A 21,756-nucleotide genomic window follows, 5' to 3' on the forward strand; every position below is an offset into this window, starting at 1 on the left:
GATATCTTCAGGGTTTTAAACTGATTTTCAACACACTGATTCTACCATCAACACATACGCATCACAGGTCACAGTGGAAAGATGCAGAACCGTCACACCTATAGATTTTGTAGATAAAGAATACTGGTATTTCACACCTTTATGATTCATCTTATTCTGACCTAAAAATAGTAGTAATTTTCCAAAGGTTTTAACTGGTATTAATGAGCCTGGACAGCATTTTTTAAAGCCATCCAGTGAGCTGAATATGATCTTTTGGCAGGTAGTTCTGGCCCTCTGGCCACAAGTTTCACACTGCTGTTGTAATCACTTTCACTCCATACTTACAGTGAGCCAGGTCACCATATCACCATATATTAGTATAGGAGCAAGAATTTTATTAGAATACAGTAAACTTGTTACATAGTTTAATGCATTTGTTAACACTTTCTAAATATTTGGTACTATTCACCCTGGAGAAGTGAAGTCTTAATTTATTGATGGTAGCTATAGATACAGTGTGTGAAAAGTAACGCTTAGTAAAGTACAAAAACATCCACTCACCAGCCATTTGATTAGTTAGTAGAGTTCGGTAGGAGGGGTTGGACGCCTATTTACCTTCAGACTTGTTTTAATTCTTCATGTCACAGATTAAAAAGGGTGCTGCAAAATTCCCTCTGAGATTTGTCTGTTGTACATCCATGATACTCAACTCCCGTTCCACCAAAAGATGCTCTACTGGATCCAGTTACAGGAGTGTCACGTGGTGTGGTCTTCCGCTGCTGTAGCCCGTTAGCTTTATGTGCTGCTTGACCAGAGATGCCCTTCTGTAAGGATTTTTGCCTTCATGTCACCTCAAAGCAATTTGGCTATTCTCCTCTGACCTCTGACATCAACCAGATAGTCTCACCCAGAGAACTGCCGCTCATTGATATTTTCTCTTTTTTTTTTTAGCGCATCCTCTGTAAACCCTAGAGATGGTTGTGTGGGAAAATCCCAGTACATCAGCAGTTTCTGAAATACTCAGATCAACCTGTCTTGCACCAATAACTACATCACGTTTAAAGTCATTAAATCACTTTTCTCAGCTTGAACGTGTCTTGAACGTGTCTGCGGGCATAACTGCACTTGGTGTGAGTGGCTGATAAGATTTATTTTTTAAGGAGGAATTGTACATAACGAAGTGGCCGGTGAGTGTGTTGTGCATTGTCTTTATTTAGATAAACAGATAAAAACACTGATACCAAACCTATTTCTACAGCAAGCCAGAAGCTAAAGCCAGAAGCTAAATAACTTCAAGTTAACTTAAGCTTAAAACAAAAGTTAAAAATCTCTGTTAAGCTAACAAAGCTCACACAGAACATTTTTTTTCCATTAATAAATACTCTGAGTTTCTCTCCTATTCACTGTTTTTTATCCTTTCCCTTTCTTGTCTTTTTTTCTTCTCTGAGTCAGATTTTATGCCAGCCCTACCTCTCCTGCTAACACCGTTCCCCACTGTGCGGCCTTGAAGCCCGAACAAGGTACGTTCAAGTCAAAAAATATCTAAATATACATTTCTCTTGGAATTGGTAAAAACTTCTTAAAGAAATGTGTGTTCACCCTTTTTTGTTGTGAGACAGAGAACTTTAATACAAACAACAAATAGGTCCGAAAAAATAAATAAATAAAATGCTAGCTTGACTTATTGCCGAGGTAACAAACTAGCTTGCAGCACCTTAGCTAATTAAAATGCTGCATCATCACGGTCTAATTTATCTTATGGCGATATGAACATATTTAGGCGGGTTTTGAATGTCAATCCAAGCTTTATTAGTTTTTTTTTAGCTGATATTTTATCCTATTAATGACAGAAAGATGATTCGCCTTTTTCAAAATGCTTGTAATAAGGCAAAATTACATAATAAGTTCATAATTAAATTGCCATTTATGAGCAACATTACTGATTCCAGGCTTCAATTGTTTCAAATCAGTTTCACAGAAGTAAAGTTTATTAGCCAGGCTATAATTGCACTACTAGGTTCACCTGCAAATCAATTTTGTGTATTTATTAAAGCACTTTTATTTACGTTGTTAGCTTTAGAGGCGCCAATAAGTAGAATTTAGTTCCCTAAGATCTAGCTGCTGCTCCGTGTTCCCGTACTCACTCACTGCTGGCTGCAGACGGCCCATTCATCATAAATGTATGAGAGTTGTTGTGATCTTCTCAGTTAACTGATGGCAAGAGAACAAACAAGCATGTTTCCTCTAATGTATTTAACTTTCCCTTTCGCTTAAACTGAACACCACACCAACATTGATTTTAACTTCCTTGTCTGAGAAAACAAGAGAAACACCATATATTCTGTTGTAATGGCAAATACTTTGACCATACACAGATCGGACCTGGACTCTCTACCAGACTGCAGTATTTAAAAGCTGATTATTCAGTGCATTTGGGTTTCTCTGGGGTCCTGCTTGTGTTTTAGGGTGTGTGTGTTTGGGTGTGTGGCCCTTTAAAAACAAACAGACCAAAAGAAGACCATAAGAAAAAATGAGGGATGAGAGAGGAGAAAAAACACCCACTCAAACTGAAAGTGTGCATATGTATGCATGTATATGTATGTGTGTGTGTGTGAGGTTAAAGCCACACGCCGGGGTGTTTTTTCTTCTCTTTCCAGCATCACTATGACACAGCTCGTAATACACACACACACAGAAATGCATGCACACATACACACACACACATACACGCACGGTGGCGTTATGACAAGGTTGATCAAAGACTGAAAGAGCGACAGGCCGATCATCTTTGGTGAAACTACGTTTCTCTCGCTCACCGTGTCACTCTCCACCCCTTTTCTCACACACATGTCTACCTACCAGCAGACCATACACACATGCATTTCACTGCCACTGGGACAGCTCTCCTCGTGATGACAACTTAACAGGTAAAAAGACGGTTTTTGTTCTAATTTCAGTGTTTTTGTTTCTTTAAACAAAGCACTGTGGGGCAGGACTGTTTTTCAGAATACATTTAGAGAAGATTTAACGGTAAAACCCTGGGTCCCAGCATTAGCACAGTTAGCATACTCACACAGAAATGAAACACACCTGTCCTGTCCAGTCTTAGCTATCATCATTTACCAGTTAATTTAAATTCAGCAAAATTTAAATTCAAGGTGGACTTTTTTTTCTTTTTTTTTTTAAACGATTAGATATTTGTAGATTATGTCTAATCTAGTTCAGTCTAAATTCAAACATACAACATTTATCCATGAAGAATAGGATATATATTCGCAGGAATATGCATTTTATACATTATAAAAGCTGCAAGTCAGTATTAGAAGTGATTCATAATATGTTTGTACAGCTCTTAAACTTTGAGTAATGACCTAAATATGCAGGCGCGTCTCCTCCTTTCGCATTACTTGGACTGTTTTAATAAAAGCATCACTTTTATGCTTCCACTTAATCTCCTGAAAGTCTGACTGGTAGGTTCTGCGTGCATTAAATGTTTTGAGCAGCTGAAAAAGTAACTAGAAAATTCTTTTCTTCTTTTATTTTTTTTCTTTTTATATTTTTCAAGTGACAAACTGCACACTGCTAAGTCTCAACATTACTTGTAGCATTTCAGTGTTGTTAGCCACAACATGTTGGTGTTTACACCAAACATGCTCTTATAGAGAGAGGCTTAAAACCACAAGCTTGACTTTGTTCATTGTGAACATTGTTAAGATGAAATCTGGGCCTCTGCTTATCGCTGACCAGTTACATATAAAGTTGTTGTAGTGTAGGTATTAGCCAGACAAACAGCTGCGTGTATTATGAAGTATTTATTGAATGTGGCATTGTGGGGTAACGGTGTGAAACGGCTCTTAGTCAGCTTTTTAATGTTTCGACGATATTTGTTGAAGCCGTTAACATCGAGGTGTTGGAACTTTTGGATTCTGTACTTTTCTGTTTTAGGAATATTTCGGCGATGTTAATCGTCTCCCAGTTGATTTAAATGAGGTGGACCAAACTTTAGATGAAGAGTTTTCCTTGTTGTTGCTATTTTTGTCTTCCTCCGCTTTTGTGACCTTCTTTGACATCTGCAGACAGAACGGGGGCAACAACTGCCTCTTGTGTTGTTTTTTTTAAAGTTAGGAAGTAAGGCTTCAGCGCCTGTGGCAATGATTAAAAAACATATATACAGAACTTTTTTAAATGCTCGGCTTTAAAACCCGTAGTTGCGAAACCACAATTAAGTAAAGTTATTATCTTTAAATGACTTAATTAACATTACTCTGGCCTTTTACACTCTTTCTAGAAGAGGAGGTGAAATGAGGAAGCCAAAGAAGCTGCAGTACATGCTACTTTCACCCACAGACATAAGGTGTAAAAGGCAAGGACGATTTCCAGAAAAATTCTATCATTTGTTCATATAAGTTCAGGCCACGGTAGGTATTCAAAGCTACCGAGTGAAGTAAAAGACAAAACGAAATTATTGCGCAAGAATACACCGCCGCCGCGTTTAAATGCAGTAAAGTCGCAGACTTTAAAGTCTTATCGTACTCTGTCAACTTTAAGCATTTCGATGCATTCTTACCCCAGTCGGCTTTGCAAAAAGAGCTCATGTCGGGCCTGTGAGTGAACACTGACATTCAATCTTGCAGCACATTTTAGATATGCTCAGTCTTGGCCTCTGCCCTCCACTTACTCTTGACACTGACTTTTTAAATCAGGGAGCGTAGGGTTTTTTTGCTTTGTCGATTTCCCCTTCAAGTATCAAACGCTTTCCAATACTTGCTGCAGAGTCACCTTCCTGAAGCACCATGCTGCTGCTGCACAACTCCGGGTAGGAGCGTGTTGCGTGTTTTTAGTGCGTCTGCCGTAGATTTTAGTCGAACAACCAAAAAGCCCAAATTTGGTTCAGTGACTGAATTTTCTTTCACTTTATTTCCCACACGTGTTCTTACCTGCCATGTGATGTTTTTTTCGACAGCGGTTTTCACTTTGCCATAAAGCTGTGGCAGGTGAAGCATCCGGAAGGCAGTTTTTGTAAGTACAGTGTCTCCCTTCTCAACCATGGAAACCTGTATCTCCCTCTCAGTTGTTGCGGTGGCCTCTCTTACAGTCTGCCTCGCAGGATAACTTGGCCTACGGAAGATTTGCACTTCGCCCTAACAGTTGATTTTACGGAGTCTGATAATCATCACCCATTTTCACATTTCCATATCCTGATTGGTACTTTGTTCAAAGTAACGTATTTGTAAATTGCTATGACTCAGGGTGGGCTGGGTCATCTGCTGATCAGAAGCTTTGTGGGTCAATCGCTGACTTCTCCAGTTCAAACCCTGAAATTTGCAAGATATAGAACCCTAAACTTCGATTGCGAGTACTCATAGTTAAAAAGCGCTTAAAGGCACAGATTAATGTGATATGTGAATTTATATGGGTGAAAACACGATACGTTTGTATCAGTCCAGCTACCAGATTCATTCTTCTTTAGCTGCAAACCTGCTGCAGGAATTACGATAAAGGTGGCGAATACTACAATTCATTATTTTGTTTTATACTAGAAAATAATGTGAATGTGGCCCATTTGGAGAGACTTGTTTTCACCTTGAGTATTTTCTTACAATTTGTTGCGAAAAATTCTAAATTTTTTGCATTCATTTCGTAAAAAAACAAAAGAATAAGACGTGAAAGATTCTGGGCGCCCAAATATTTCTCTCTCATTTAGAGCTGTGTTTTTTGCTCTGCTGCTGTTATTGTATTCATACAGACATCAAAGTCACTGTGTAGCGTAAAACAGGTGTTAGGAATGCTAAAGAGGTGCACAATGAGGATAACAAACAAATAAATTCATCATTTAAGAACAAAGAAACACATCAATACAATTAGCAGCAGAGAGAACATAGGTAGATGCAAGCACAAGGTGCTTTTACTCTCTCATAGTTGATGCTATCTAATATGAATGCACCAGTTACTGCCTAACCACTGCTTGTGACCAGTTTCCAGTGGCCTAGCTGATAATCATCTACAGTTCTTCTCATCGGAGGTACTGTGTGGTTGCACTCATATCCTTTAGTACATAAGGGCACCTTTTTAAGTAGTGGATGACATGATACTCTTAACACCTTTTAAAAATCCTTATGAGCTGTAATTTGTTTCCTCTTAACTGTGTCACAGAAAAGTTTTAAAATTCTTTGTCCACTAGGTTATAGTGTAATATATTACATAGAAAACTGATGATAATGTCAGTGTAATTTGTTTTATTGTGATTGTTTAAAAAAAAAATCTTTTAATATTGTTACATAGTACCACTTTCTTTAATGAAAGCTTAGTTATACTAGGTTATCTTAATGATAATAGTAGATTTAGCATGGGTAAATTAAGGACATTTTATTAAGCATTTCTAGAACTGCAAATCAAAGCCCATTATGAGTTTGATATCTTCAGAGCTCTGTGACAGCTTTCCGCCCTATCCTGAAGGGTAGTTTATAGGAACTGGGCTATACTGGATATTAAAATGCAACCTACACCCATTTCTCCGAGGTATATATTTCAGTCGCATCAGATTTGGTAAAGTTGCAATTTTGTTTGTGGGGGTTCAGTAAGATTAATGTTGAGTCACTGGTAATGTACGAGTTCGGTTAGCCGATGTAAAAGTGTCAGTTTTGTCTTTCTTTTTGGTTTAGTGTTTCAGCTCTCGCTATTACCTGCAATTAGGAAACTGAAGCCGTTTTCACACACAAACTTTTCTAGAGAATTGCAAAATGTTCCGCCTGCGTTGAACGATCGGACATTCAGCTGCAAAACCCGTGCGGTATCTAATGGCTCCGATTTGAGAATAGCTCTGGTGAATTTACAGCTGTTGATGGGTGGTCCCGTGTCCTGCAGTCCGCACGGTCAACAGCAATGTTCGGCTGGGGGGTACATTTGAGAAGAAAGAAGAAAAAAATAATAACAATTTGGACAGCGTCCCTACTTGACCTTCACATTTTCAGCGGTTGTTGTGCGACTTCAGCGTTACTGGTTTTCCAGATTTTCCCGAGAATCGACTATCCACAGATTCCAGCTTTTTAAAATTGACAGTACATTTGTAAAGCTGTACATATAAAAATAAAAAAATTAAATAAAAAAAAACACATTTTTTAAAATGTGCATATGTGAAGACTATGGCTTCCGGTCTAGATCTGGCCTATTGCAAATTTTGATTTGGTCCACATTTGAATTTATGCTTTTTGGCCTGCCTACCTATAGCTGTAACAAATCGGTCTCCACTGCACCTGAAAGCTTACAAACCGGCTGACAAGTTCACGTTAAAGGGCGACAACATTAAGAGAGGTTAGAAATTGAATACTTACCTACGGAGCATCCATTGGCCGATGACGCGTCGATCTCTCTGGCCCAAATCTTGATGGAGCTGTAGAGGCTTCATCGATCAAAGATCTTTGACTTTTAATGAAATTTCCCACACAGCTTGTCACGGTTAGGCTTGTGAAACCAGCGGTGTGAGACTCGAATATCCAAGAACAAAACTAAAGATTCCTTATTTCACTTTAAGTATTTGATTTTAAATGCCATGTACTTAGCAGGAATAACAAGGCTTGTGAAACAGGTCGCTTCCTTGCACAACTGTATTCAGACTTTATTATTTTGATTGACTATGGTAGGTAAGCAGGTTATTTGATGATGTAAGATGGCCATGATGAGACATGCAATCCACAGTTAATCCAAGCCTGTCAAGAAACACTGTCTGCGACTGTGAAACCGTTTGCTTTCACTACTTAAGTTAGAAGTTAAGGGGATAAATTCTTGTATGTTCTGCATTACGTCGATTCTTCTGCTACAGCATCAGTTGACCCCTGTGACCTTCATGCAAATGGATGTAATTTAAAACGGAGAGCTTTGCAGCTGTGTGCTAAATAGGTTTGAGTCATGATTGTTACTAGCTATGATAGTGTAGCTGGTCTCATTTTTTTACCCGGTGACTCGTGTGTGTGTGTGTGTGTGTGTCATGTAGTCCCGGAGACATCGTCTGTAACAGGAACTACCACAAAGCCGCTTGTGAGTACTTTCGCAGGTGTCTGTGCATCTTGATATTGATATTTTGTCAACGATATAGTGTCACAGCAGTGCAAAATGAAGTTACTAAACTTTACAGGTATGCAGCTGAGCTCCTTGCTGAAGCTGGATGTAGTTCAACTCGAGAATACTGAGGACTTGTGTGGCAAAAGTAGTAAATACCACTGATTACTGGCCCAGAAAGCCAAGGTGTTAACAGAAGTTGCAGCTTGTGTTACTAAATGGCTTCTTATTGGAGATTTTATCCAATATCCATGCGTGGGGATAAGACTTTAAATGATTATATTATTTGGATCAAATTAAAGCTCCACATTTAAATATCTATTCACCAGCTCGGCCTTCAGCGAGCATGACCGTAACGTTGTCGTCTGCCTGCACCTATGTACATAAAACATCATGCAGCAGAAAACTCGACGGTTTGAAAAATCTTTCATCATATTCAAACAGGTTTCATGACTTCTGCAGCTTCTGAAAGGCCGAAACAATCTAATGGGAGATTTCTCAACAGTTTTAGGCAGTGTTAGTTTATTAGAGCTCTCCATTAATAAAAAATATTTTCATTTAAACGTTTTTAAATGAAAATAACTTGTCACTTTTATACCAGGCTAAAACCTTTTGCGCTTTCTTTTAAGTCGTTAACTTGTGAAGAAGACGAAGAATCACAAATTTTACATGAAAGAGGTCTGTAGCACCTCGAGTACATTTGCACGCAGCGGGGTCTCTGAACATTTTCTCTTCTGCCCTGTGATCTTGTTTTTAAGTAATAAGCTTCTTTTTTTCCCCTAGTTTGGGGAATGACTAACACACGAAGAGGAAAATATGCCATATTTCCAGCCTTAGAGGTTTTTGCATGAAATACATCAGTTTTCAGTGTAGTGGTTTTAGAACTTTCCTTCCACTCGCTTTACATTTCAACCAAAGCTGTAGACGTCTGGTGTTTCTGCATTCGTATTGCGAGAATAAACATAGTTGCACATATAAATCACTGGTTAGGACCCCAAAGATAGAGCGTCACTGCGCTGGTTCTTAAGTGTGCAACTAATACTTTAAAAATAACAACTTTCTGTCAACACTTCAGCTTTTTGTTATAAGAGTCTAATGTAGGTTTGACATTGTTGTCGATGCGGTGTGTTTCTAAATTGTTAATGAAAGGGAAGCTCTCGACTTACACTTTCTGTACAGAAAATATCTTCTGGTTATTCCGAGACGCTCTCTGCGCATCTTATTATATACTTTAATAAAGGAACGCGTTCCTGTTTTGAAAAACAATCTGTCTCACCTGCTAGTTGTATGCTGAGCAGTTTGGTAGCAGTTTCATTATATACACTGTATGACTTTTTAGGCGATGTTAGATTTTGTCGTAGTAGCACAGAAGATCGACAAGGTTAGTGAGAGGCGCTGTTCAAACGGCATTTTTTTTGTGTGAAATTGTCTGCTTCGTGTTTGTTTCAAGTTCTCTAATCCATTACGTTCCTCTCTTCCCGCTAGTCATCGCTCTTTTTTTTTTTTATAAGTGACGGAAGACAGACAGAGATACGACTCGGAGAGAAAACACGAGAAAAAAAAAGTCCAGAAGTGCTCGACTCTTTCCCCCTCCTCTGCTCCCGCAGGTTTTCAGGGTGAATTCAAGAGAAAACTAGAGAAACGTCTCCCCCGTACATCCTCCTCCGCACTCCCCTTTTATCCTTTCACATTCTTTCATTCACACTTTTTTTTTTTAAATCCGGCTGTTTTCTCAAGGTGAATTTATTTATGCAAACACTCGTTTGCATCAGATTCAGACACAACATAAGAAATCTCTGTAATTAAAGGGTCTTTAGAGCAGTTGAGGTTTTTAAGCCCTGAACGTAATACGTTAGTGAGGTGAAGAACAATTTTAAATTGTAATAATAACAGTAATAATAAAGCTTTTAGTTTACTGCCCTTTTTAATATTGAAATACATGATTCCATACAACTATAATTTTATGTTGGCATGATCATCAAAGTAGTAATGTTAGGTTAGAGATAAAGAGCCTGAGAAACCCACTGTGGTGATTCAAGTTCATCTTTACAAGTAAACTCTGGAGGAGAAGACTCTCCGTGCCAGTTACCAGTTCACTGTACTGCATTTGGTCTTTTGGTATTTGAAAGGCGTCAAAGACAAACATTGAAAAAGATAAAAGATAAAAACAAATAGGGACAGCAATCTCTCAGCACTGTTAGAGAACAGACAGCGTGTGTCGTATTTAAAATCGAGTGTTTAAAATCTGATGAAATGTTTCACTCTGGCCACCACGAAGCCTTGAAAGAACACCTTGTAATTTATAGAAATAAAATATGGGCATTTAACATATATGCTAATGTTGAGGTTGATCTGTCAGACAGTTGAGTAGTTACTGCATTATCTATTATGGATGTTAATACTGAGGTTTCCAGTGTGTAATCGCAGTGTACAAGTGACCTCAGCATTAACATGACCACCTACACACTCAGATACTGATTTTGATTGTTGCTGGATTATTGGATCATTCAATACTTATAACAATTCTTCATTTATTACAAAGTCACCCACCTCTCTAAGGACTGGACTTGAAATATTTCCAAATGTGAGCAGTTGGACAGTAAATGTCCCGGCTAGTGTGGCTATTAATCAAACAGGCATCCCAATTTAACTGTCTAGGATACTTTGATAATGCTCAGTTTGTTCAACTTTGTTTTTGTTCATTTAATATGTAGAAAGAAACTCATGCACCTGAAAAATATGCATGAGTTTAATGTTTACACAGATATTTAAAGTAAGAGAGCACATTGGCACAGGTTATATGTGTACAGCTGGTTCCAGTTTTATGAGCTGTATATAATTGTATATACATGTGACTGCTGACTGTATACACTGTACAGATCTTATATACTTATACTACATGTGTAAATATATATTAGTTCACTACTTTTTTGTCTTGTTGTTTTTAACTGCTCATACTTCCAACCCTTATGTTTTTTATACCAACCACAAAGTATTTTATACCTTAGCACTGCCAGTCAGTTAACCACATAGTATATTTAGATCCTTGGCGGTGATGCAGAAGGCTCATTTTAATTTCACTGTAATATATTTAGGGACTCGAGTCCCTCATGGTCTCGTGTGTGTTAATATGACCGTGTGTGTGTGCGTCTTTGTGGCAAACGTTGCAGCTCACAGAATTGTGGACCTGCCGGTGGTTGTGTCTGAGGTCGTGAGTTGGTGTTTTAAGGTGACTACATGACATAACAAAGGCAGAAAATGACAGATTAGCAGTTAAAGGTGCATACTATGTATGTGTGTGTGTGTGTGTGTGTGGCTGGTGAGTGGGTGGGTAAGTGGGTGGGGCTGCAGTGTTTAGAGGGTTCCCTGAACCTCATCGTTTGTCGCCGTCTTCCTTCCTGTTTCATTCTTTCTCACTTCCTGTCAGCTGACTCAGCCGGAGAATCTTGATCTGGTAAACATGTATGCTACCGCCTCTGCACACGCACTCCTTCTATATCACACGCACACACACACATAAAGTGTACTGTAGCTAGACAATGCATGTACATCCATATATACTGAACCACACCATGTGTACCGGAAAGAAACACAAGTACTTTTAGCACTTGTTACATGGTCAGAGTTGGTTACTGAGCCGTAGAAATAGAGCCCATGTAGCAAACATATAGCTATATGTATATAACATTAAAAACTGTTATTACTCCAGAGTCTGTGATGAACTGCTTTTGAACACACCTCCCCCCTCAAAAAACCCCCAGCATAAACTAAAAAGCTGACAACAAATGAAGGGATAGAAAGAAAAGAAGAGGCAGAGATTAAAAAAAAGGTGGCGAAAGAAGAAAGACGGCATGAGAGACAACAAAGTTGGGCGCTCAGTGAGAAAAGAGAAACAAAAGAGATAAGGCCAGGCGAAGAGGCGGAAAGAGACACAGAGAGATGGAGGAGGGGGGCAGAGAGATAAAGATAGCTGAAAGGAGGGAGATCCGTCAGCGTTTGTTTCCTCAGGATGTGGTTACCACGACGACGAAAAGGCAGCGAGGCAACATCACTACCCCGCTGGTCCTCTTTGACACCTGCAAGTGTGTGTGAGTGTGAAAGGCAGAGTGTGTGCGCGAGTGCGTGTGTGTACATCTGTTTTCAGTGAGTAAGTAAGTCGGTAAATGAGTGTATCGCTGTGAAAAAGACAGACTATAAGAGCTGTCCATTTTGCTTCAAGTGTGACAGACAGTGTGTGCGTGCATGCGTTAATGTATGTGTGTACTGTCAAAGGATGCACAGTAAGGGGAGAGAGAGAGGTAGTAGGAAGGACTGTGTGAGAGGTCGAAAATCTGAAAGGGGAAATAATTAGACGAGCAGTCGAGACGGTGGAGAGGCAGAACGAATGATGACAGCAGTAAGAAGAACAATAAGAATCCGAAAAAATGAACAACAGAAGACAAACTTCTGTGAAAAGGAAATTAAGCGCCAAAGACTGGTAAAAAAAAAAGAAAAGAAAAAAAACCTCAATACGTATACAGTGTATTTGTCGCTTCATCTCATCTTACTTGGTTCTTTCTCTGTCTGACTCACTCAGTGTCCTATTTAGAGCAGAGTGTGGTTTCAAGAAAGAAAGAAGAAAAACCAATGAAGACTTAAAGATTTAATCCAATGTAAATATCTGTACTTGAACAGTATAATGTCAATCACAGTATCAGAAAGAAAAGTGACTGTCATGAAACTGAAGGAGCGTATTAATTTTTCTTTTCAACAGAGCACCGACTGGTAGGAAAATGACTTTCTCTTCAGTCACTTCTCTGGTTTTCGTGCAGCGTTCGTGCATTTTTCTTTAGACTATGTTGCGGACATTTACTATCTCATTGATGATCTGATTAAATAAGGTGCAAAACTGTGTTAGTGTAAATGCTCAACAGGAATGTGAATGATTAGAAAAATGAAAATGGACATTTAAAAGACGTCTCTAATAGTTAAGAACTGCAGCAGTTTGTGTCACGGCGTGAGACTACCGTTGGCTGATTCACGATGCTTTGTTTTAGAAACAGTAGAGTAAGAAATCATCAGGCCATTTAAAAATAAAGTTAAATAACATGTTGCTAGCTTGATGCTGTGGTTACTAAGTTGATGCATGTGTGAGTCTGTAGGCCTGTTTGAATGACCCTGCTATGTTAGTGCTGCTTGCTTGGTTGTTTTGATTGTAACAAGAACACATGTGGCTTTTAGCTAGCTCAGATTTTGATGTCGGCAAAGATAGAAAGCATAACAATACATGGCACAACTGATCTTTCCTATAGGTTAGTTATCACCACACAAGTCATCTACTTTGCACAGACGGCTAATTGGATACTTGTTTATCAAATTTATGTTTTCATACTTAAACTCTGTTTTTGTTACCTTCAGGCACTCTAGCAAAATCCAGAGGCCCATTATGGAGGATCGTTCATCGTCCACCCAGTCTTTCTCCAACCTCAACCACCACCGCCACCGTCCATCATTTTCTCTCACCTTTGCCAACTGCCAAGGCTCTGAAGCGGGATATCTGTCATCTCAGCCTGGCCAGGATCCTCTGGAGCAGTACGAGTGTAGAGGGGAAGAATCCACTGCTTCGTTCCTGACATCAAACGCCTCCTCTGTGACGAGGAAGACGAGTACTGGGGGGGACAGAGTGTTCCTAAGCACGAGTGCCAGCAGTTTGGATGGAGATGCTAGTTTTGGCCACCTTGATGGAGACGGTGCCTTAGGCAGCCATTTTGACGACTCTTGGTATGGCAAAAAGGAAGCTTGGGAGGATAAGGATAGTTGTGAAAGCACCACAGATGGGAAAGGTGATTGTTACAGTAACACAAATGATGTTTTTTACACGATAAACTGTCCGAGTGAGGAAGGAGCGAGGCGTAGAGTCAGAGCACCCTATAATAATTATGCTCACGTAAAGAGTGAGCCTAAAAGTGACACTGTGGTTTACAACAGGGAGGGTAACGTTAGCCACTTTCCTAAACAAACTCCGTCTTGCAACAGAACTGGTACAGTCAGCTTTAATGACAGCAGCGTAGATTATTGTATGATGGACGCAAGAACAAGTGATAATTATTTAGGGAGAGACGACAATTATGGGCCCAGTTGTGGCTCAGGTGAGGTTCAGTTTCAGCCAGCAGAGGCTGAGGGACATTGGCTTAATGTCTCTCCCTCAAGTCAGGGAGAGGCGAGGTGGAGAGCATCAGCGGTCAACCACGCGCTGGCCTCAGGGGCCCTCCCGCAGAGATCGCTTATCGGCATGAACAGCAGGACATACACTCAGAAACTGGATTCCTTCTCTGAGGCCTTTCTCTCCCAGCGAAAGAGAAGATTTCCTGTGATACCCGGTGGAGATCCCTCTGGACAAATCTGGGAATTTGGAGTAGGGAGAGGTGAAACCCCAGGACTGGTCAAGTCAAGGCAAAGCTGTGCTTTTGACTCAGACTCCTATCTGCCTCCCTCTTCCTCTTCTTCTTCTTCCCCTGCTCACCCCTCCTCTCTTCCATCTTTCCCCTCTCCTCCCACATCCTCTCACTTCATGCCTTCTGTTCTTAGCCCTCCTCCCACACCTTTACCTCCTCCACCCCACTCGCCCTCCAAAATGGACTCGCCCAGTGGATACGGGGGCACCGGACATTCAGTCTCTCAGGGAGAATCACTTAGTATGCTCCAGTTTTTTGCCTCCCGCATCTCATCCGCACCTTCTGTCCACTCTTCTGGGATGATATGGAAGCTTCCACTGCTGTCGCACAGCTTTCCACAGTCATCTGGTGACCCCGGCAACATTGAATGCAACGTAAGAGCCTCCCATGGTGACGACTATGGCAACATGACAGGTATCGTATAGCTTTTTTTTTTTTTTTTTTTAATGAAATAATGAAGTAAGAATCCAGAAGAATATATTTCAAGCTTGAAGGATAAAGACCACCCGCAGGGTAAGAGGGGGATTTTTATTATAGTTTATTTGACTGTTTGAGAAAAAAGAATCAGGTTTTTTCCCCTGTAGAGGTCAATTTTTAAGATTTTGTTTTATTTCACTTCTTTAACTTTCAGACTAAAATAAAATATCAAATACACATAATTTTTTAACATTTGTACTTTTGGATATTTATGCAAATTAATGCATATTAAATAAGATAGTGTCTAATTTGCATATATAAACATACAGTTTTAGGAAAAAAACTACTATTAGCTTTGACTTTAAATACTAGTTTTACACTAATATGAAATTTTACAGCACATATATTTAAAAGAAGCTTTTTTAAATTACATTTTTCAGTAGAACTGACTGAATTTTTAGGAGAATTTACTTTAAATTAATTTTCCACTTGTATTCAAGTCTGTAAGGTTTCTATTTAAAATAAGCTGTACACATTCACAGCCTGTTTTATAAAGCATCCTTTTCCCAAGAACTGGCAGGCTGCTGACAGTATTACTGTAGTACTGATTTACTAATTGATAAATGATAAACAAAATCCCCTTAGTCAATACGTTTGAGTCTAATATGACAATGAAATGAACAAACAAAGACCAACTTTTAATCTGGCTTCATATTATGTTCAGACTTGTGTTGTGGAAGGTGGTGTATTTTTAGAAACACAAAGAAAAATTGCCTGAGTCTAAGTAAACAGCGATTTTGTTTTTTTTACCTTCTTCCCATGTTGTGTCCCCTTTAATTACCTTTATTTTCCCCACTTATCAAAAACCACAGGTTAATGCCCACATGTAAATTTACGGGACATGTGGGTTTTTGTAGGTGTGCGTGTTAAGTTTCCCATTTCCCTTATGCAAATCAGGGTTTCACTTTTCACATTTTCACAACCAGAACCATTCGTAATAGATGCATTTCATACATACATTTGAAAACATGCTCGTCAAAAATGAGCAGAGCGAAAATGCGGGTTTTTCTTGAAACTCGATCGTTGTTTTTCTGCGTAACAGAGAGACTTTAGTGTGACTTTCTCACTTTTTTCTCGCTTTTGTTGGTGCACAGATATAATGACTTTTTGATGATTTTGTTTGTGTGTCTGCTTGCCTTGGAATTAGACAGTCAGACAAATCAGTAAATAATAAAGCCCTGGCAGCCTCATTATTTGCGTGCACACCCACTGCACTCCCTTTACTAATTTCTTCCTCCCGATTATGTTTTTCTAGCCGCACGCGACATTCTTCAGTCTCCTGAATCAACCCTGCTTACGCCCTCTTCCCATCGTTTATCCCTTCACCAATCCAGAGCCCTATGCTCCTCCAGTGGTCCATCCCCCAATTCCCCTTTCCATCTTCCCTCTCATCCCCATCATCCGTCTGGGGAACATCACGAGACATCAGAAAAGACGTCTCCTCATGTTCTCACCCAGAAAGTAAGGAATGGACCCGCCAGTCTAAACCAGTCAAATCTGCAGGTATAGCACACTTACCAGTACGTGAAATAATTAGAGACGTTTTAAACTTATGCATTGATACTCAGGGAAATTGTTTCGTTCAGTTTGCTGGGTTTCAGACAACAAAAGCAATATCAGCTTTGTCTTCACATATCCAGGACTGTGAGGTCCAGCTTTGGTCTGCATTAAGACTAATCAGGTTCTCAGGTTGTAGGATTGCATAAAAGATAAAACCTCAGATGATGGATAACCTACATTAGAATATATAATTTTATATATGTTGCTAAATCATACTTGAGAACATCTTTGCATGCATCCGTTACTCTTCCATGGCCCAAACTCAGGAGATCAGTTAGCGAGGAGGCAGGCGAGACTCGCTACAGCTGGAGAGGCGTCGCAGTCAAAGTGGGCGGATGCCTAAATGCTTCTTTGTCAAGAAATTACGTTAGCTCCAACTGCATTACTGCTTCTAAAACCACAGCTTTTTATTTTTAGACATGTTGAGTAGATAAACTGTGTAAACGAGACAGACATGGAAATGGTGATAGGCCTGTTGTTCGCTTTAAGTTAGAGTAGGCTGTTGCTCGGGCACCCTTCATATTTGTCTCGGCGTACATGAGAACACACGTGATCATTCAGCATGCATGTTATAAATTTGATGTTGGCCTTTTCTCTGTATTTGTAGCACAGAAGTATCTCTGATCCCGTCAGCTCTTACACTTAGACCACTGTGCAGATGTTTCTAAAGTCTCGCCCCAAAATGTTAGATTATCGTGCCTTATATCATCAAGGATATCAGTCTCATTTTTTTCCTTGTGTTCTCAAAGCAACAAGACAAGCCAGTCTACACTGGAAAGCCTTTCCCCAGCCTGCTTCGCTCCTGCAGAGGACTGAAGAGGATTTGTTACACTCCTTATCCGCTCCTCAATCCTGCCCGCAGAGGAACTGGGCTCTTCTCCTCCATTTCAGGTCTCCATCACAGAGAGGAAGGAACAGTGTGTGAAGAAGAGGGCGAAGAGGAGTGCAGCGTGTTTCGGTAAGTGCTAAATATCAGAAGACTAGTGGCAGCAACACAACAGTTGTTACTGTACTGCTGGCTAGGATAATAGTTATAGAGAATCAGAGCTACAGATGTTTTGTTAATGAGAAAGCATTAACACATCAACGGATATATATTTAGGTACCTTAAAGTTTATATGGTTGTCTTTTATGTCTGTTTTCATATTTGCGCTCCGTTTGTTTCTCTTTTTGTTCCCCTGCTTCCAGATTTGTCAATGTGGGTCCAGATTTCCAGGCTAATCTTCCTCCATGCTTAGCCGATGGCAAACAGTCAGGGCTGCGGTCACCAGACGAAGAGTCCCTTACGGAACAGTTACTCTGGAAACCATTGGACAAGAAAGAAGAAACTGGTGACTTACCAGGTCAAGGTAAGCAGCACACAAAAATACAGTCCAGCTCAGGACAGTGACTGCACTTTAAAATTTTGTGGAATTCAAGGACTTTCAACATTTTAGGGAAGCTAAAATGTCAGGGCTGAACTCAAAACAAGTTGATATAAGTGAGCAAAATAATAAAGTGTCTCTAAAATGAACTGGTACTGAACTGATTAAAATTTACTGGGTTTATCTGTGCTCAGTGGAGAAGCTGCTGTCCATGTGCAGTTCCAGCTGCCTACCAGGGGGAGGCAGTAACTCCGAGCTGGCTCTGCACTGTCTGCACTCTTGCCAGGGAGACACAATGGTAGGAAGTCTTTCTTCCTTTTCTTTATCCTTTTCTTTTTTCTTTCTTTCTTTCTTGGCAATGTTGCATCCCTCATTTTTTGTTCTCTCCATCTTCCGCCACTCCCTCCTATGCAGGCAACACTGGAGATGCTGTTGTTCTCACAGCCGTCACCAGCAGGAGACTACCATTACTCTGGTAACCTTTGACCTCAGTTTAACTCACCTGCTTACATGACTCTTTGGATTGACAGTGTCTAGTTACCCAGAAAACAGTCGTTTCTCAGAAAAAAATACCATTTACATGGACTAAGCATACCTACTTGTAACATTAAAAACAATAGTTTTTGGTTTTATGAAAATGATATGTTAGTATCATGCTGGCATAAAACTATGGACATTTTAATTGGATCTCCATAAAGTCATGTTGCATGACTTTTTATTCTGTCCACCACTACTCCAACCCAACTTTTTACTTGACGATGATGACGATGATCATTACTATTATTATTAAAAATATTATTGTTTTGCTGTTATGCATATAAAAATGTTCTTGTTGGTGAATGCTTGCCTCTGAGGAAAACAAAAATTGTCTTTGCAACAGCAAAGTCCAATAGTGGTATTACTTGTAGGGGTTTGATTGGAGGGGTTAATGTGTCTATAGCCATCTATATCAGAAGATTAAAAGAAGTCACATGATCTGGACATGGGTCTGTGTTCAGATGGGATACAGTTTTTCTAACTAACTATCTAAATAACAAGGTAACAGCAAAAAGCGGTGAAGCAAAACTAGCTAAAACATGTTGTGATCGTAGGCATTTACCTCTTGTGTTTCTCTGAAACACTAAGCAATGTGAGACAGCAAAGGCGGAACAATTCTCACTGTGCGTACAATGAAGGCATTGTAGCAGCTTAGACTTCTCTCTACCTCAATCACATACCACAGCCCCTCCCCCTTGCCTGGTGCTTTTAAATCCACTAAGAACCATGTAAAGTACAGAATGGACATTGTTTTGCATGGTAGTACCCATGTGTTCCTGTAAATGCAGGCAGTACTGTTCACAGAGACAGACTGCAGATTTATTGTTCATCTATTTGTCTTTCACTGTCAAGTTACTACATGTGGTAGCATTGCTTAATATGTTACTGTGACCCTGTAGTGTTTCCTTTGATTTCTCATGCACCTTTTGTCCCTTCACACTCTCTTGTTGTGCGTAGGCTGTGATCTTTGGACAGATACTGAAAAGACTCTCTTCAGTGACGCTCTCGGGACTTATGGAAAAGACTTTTCACTCATACAGAAAATGGTAAAACACAACAAATGGTTGTTGTTTGTGCAACACGATGACACACGGCACCATAATCAGCCAGCAGTTTACTGAGATAAAAATAATTATTTGTGGGTCAAATCAGCGCATAGAATGAAAAACAGAACATCAGCACCACAAGTATTCTGCTGGTTACTTCAGGGTGAAACAGTATGTTCCTCAGATGCAATTTTCTTCTTCTTCTTGCCTAAACCTGTTCAGTTTTTGGTGTCTCACCACGCATATTACTGGACTGCATCGTCTTCCCCAAAGGGCCTTTTGGCACTTCAAGGATCAAATTACTAACCTTGCTGTTCATACACAAAAGGCAGTGGCTTCACCGCCCGAGCCATCAGCGAGCCAAGTACATGTTGCAACTCGATTCACAAGAGCAGCAGTTTGCACACGAAAAGTCTGGAAGAAATATCTGAATGTGTCAGGTGATTTTTTGCTTCCTGACACATGTCAGTTCATAGGGCCTTTTTAGCCATATTTACAGCTGAAGCATAGACTGATTTTATATTCCTGTGTCACGGTGTAAGACATATGTTATGTGGCAATAAATCGAGATTGGTATGTGTGTGTGTGTGTTTCAGGTGAGGACTAAGACAGTGTGTCAATGTGTCGAGTTTTACTACCTGAGCAAAAAGCTGCAGGACAAGCAGAAGAAACAAAAGGAGGAGGACGAGCGACGAGATGTAGAGCTGGATCAGCAGAAAAGTGTAAGAAACATTAAAAGAAGCCACGAGGAACTTAAAATTGCATTTTTTTCCCCCTTTTGTCAACATGTTCTGTTTATTTCTTTTGCATTTGAATGCCCCGTGTCCAGCTTTCTTTCTCCCTGTTGTTAGTTCCTGTGGTGGTTTGTCTGTTCTCATGATATTATAGATTAGAAGCTAATAGGATACAGGGTATTTGGACTATTCGTGTCGTCTAACATTAAATGCGTCACATAAATGGAGCTCACAAATCAGAGAACGCTAACTCTTAAGTGCTCCTGTTACTTTAGGTGACGCCCATGTGTCAGCCAGTGGACAAACAGTTTGCTCTGGAGGGGGCTGTTCCTGTGACCCCATTGGCTAGCTTCTTTCCCTGCAAGTTGTGTGGCAAGTAAGTAGCACCAGTCATAAGAAAGGAAGCTTGCAACAAACTTTTTTCTGTGTTTGGCATCAGGGCAAACAAACAGATGGTTTTCATTGTCAAGCATTCTTTTAAATTCCGTCGTTCCCTCCCCTCCTTGTTTGCTCCAGAATGTTCTACAAAATCAAGTCCCGTAACGCTCACATGAAGATCCATCGCCAGCCTCAGGAGGACTGGACCGACAGGCGGCTGCAGCACCAGCTCCTCACCCAGCGTCTGGCCCTCAGTCGTCCCACCAACCTCATGCCCACCCCAGCTAGTAATCTGCTCCCAGCCCAAGCTCCGGCTCCAGCATTTACCTCCTCTGATTTTGCCGGAACGAGCAGCAACAGTATTGTAGACAGCGTCCACAATTCTGTGACCAATAACAACCCCGGCGTTCCCAGCAACGCTAACGTCCTAGATCCCAGCACGGTTGTATCTTATAGCAGCATTGCTCCTCCAGACTCTCATGGGATCGCCAGTATTGATGGCAGAGACTCAAATCAAAGCGAGCCCACCACTGTCTTACCCTTCCATCAGTCATGGGGCTCCTTCGGACATCCTCCAGACCAAAGTGCCTTCTACTGCAACACAGGGGGTAAGGAGGATGTTGGAGCTGAGACAGTGGGGGGGAAACAGACAACTAACTGGCAGTAGTGGTCAACTATCCCACAAGCATTACCACCACTAAAGTCTGAAACGTATTCAAACTTTGTGTTTAAGTTCAAACATCGTGTTTTATTCAAACTTAAGTGCTTTTATGAAACATTATCAAAAGATACATTTTTGCTGTAAATCCTGTACTTAAAGGTGTTACATATTTAATTGTTTGATAAGCATTTGATGTTTCAATAAATGTTTAAATTGAGGATTGTTTTTTAATCATTCTGTATTTGTTTAAATGGAATAAATGAAACCTTTTTTTTAGGTGTAAATTTTTATTCTTTTATTCTACAACGGTTTGTCTTATATTGGTACAGTCAGTTGTTAAGCTCCTTGGCGCCTCTCTCGAGACCACCTTTCTGCTGATTGACTGCTCCACATAAAAGGCAGCAGGTGTGTGAAGCTGTGTGCATGAGATGACCACATTAGTGTTATTTTTCTTTCTGACATTATCCAAAACCGAGACCAGAAAATAATTTATTTAGAGTATTGTCAGGTAATTCATCACGTGTCCTT

General features: G+C 40.1%; 1 protein-coding gene across 4 annotated transcripts; it reads left to right on the plus strand.

The window, feature by feature from the left end:
• The first annotated feature begins 980 nt into the window (after positions 1 to 980).
• LOC113018603 (transcriptional-regulating factor 1) lies at positions 981 to 21,446 on the plus strand. 4 transcript variants are annotated; one of them, XM_026161752.1, is made up of 12 exons: positions 981 to 1,169; positions 1,435 to 1,502; positions 13,435 to 14,885; positions 16,204 to 16,451; positions 17,258 to 17,466; positions 17,697 to 17,857; positions 18,067 to 18,170; positions 18,287 to 18,347; positions 19,367 to 19,455; positions 20,052 to 20,177; positions 20,465 to 20,565; positions 20,706 to 21,446. In XM_026161752.1, the coding sequence occupies exons 3-12, from the start codon at positions 13,463 to 13,465 to the stop codon at positions 21,232 to 21,234; spliced, it is 3,051 nt and encodes a 1,016-aa protein (XP_026017537.1). In that variant the 5' UTR covers positions 981 to 1,169; positions 1,435 to 1,502; positions 13,435 to 13,462; the 3' UTR covers positions 21,235 to 21,446. The 4 variants fall into 4 exon arrangements, with proteins under 4 accessions (XP_026017537.1, XP_026017540.1, XP_026017538.1 ...); XM_026161755.1 differs by having other exon boundaries at positions 16,204 to 16,409; XM_026161753.1 differs by having other exon boundaries at positions 981 to 1,112.
• Positions 21,447 to 21,756: the final 310 nt, after the last annotated feature.

This window comes from Astatotilapia calliptera, chromosome 3, assembly GCF_900246225.1.
Source record: "Astatotilapia calliptera chromosome 3, fAstCal1.2, whole genome shotgun sequence".
In the NCBI taxonomy this organism is placed as follows: domain Eukaryota; kingdom Metazoa; phylum Chordata; class Actinopteri; order Cichliformes; family Cichlidae; genus Astatotilapia; species Astatotilapia calliptera.

Excerpts from the sequence above, each read along its gene's own strand:
- LOC113018603 (XM_026161752.1), top strand. The coding sequence starts at position 13,463 with ATGGAGGATCGTTCATCGTCCACCCAGTCTTTCTCCAACCTCAACCAC. Across the intron at positions 17,858-18,066 it reads TGGTGACTTACCAGGTCAAG|TGGAGAAGCTGCTGTCCATG; the intron begins GTAAGCAGCACA and ends ATCTGTGCTCAG. Across the intron at positions 20,178-20,464 it reads AGCTGGATCAGCAGAAAAGT|GTGACGCCCATGTGTCAGCC; the intron begins GTAAGAAACATT and ends CTGTTACTTTAG.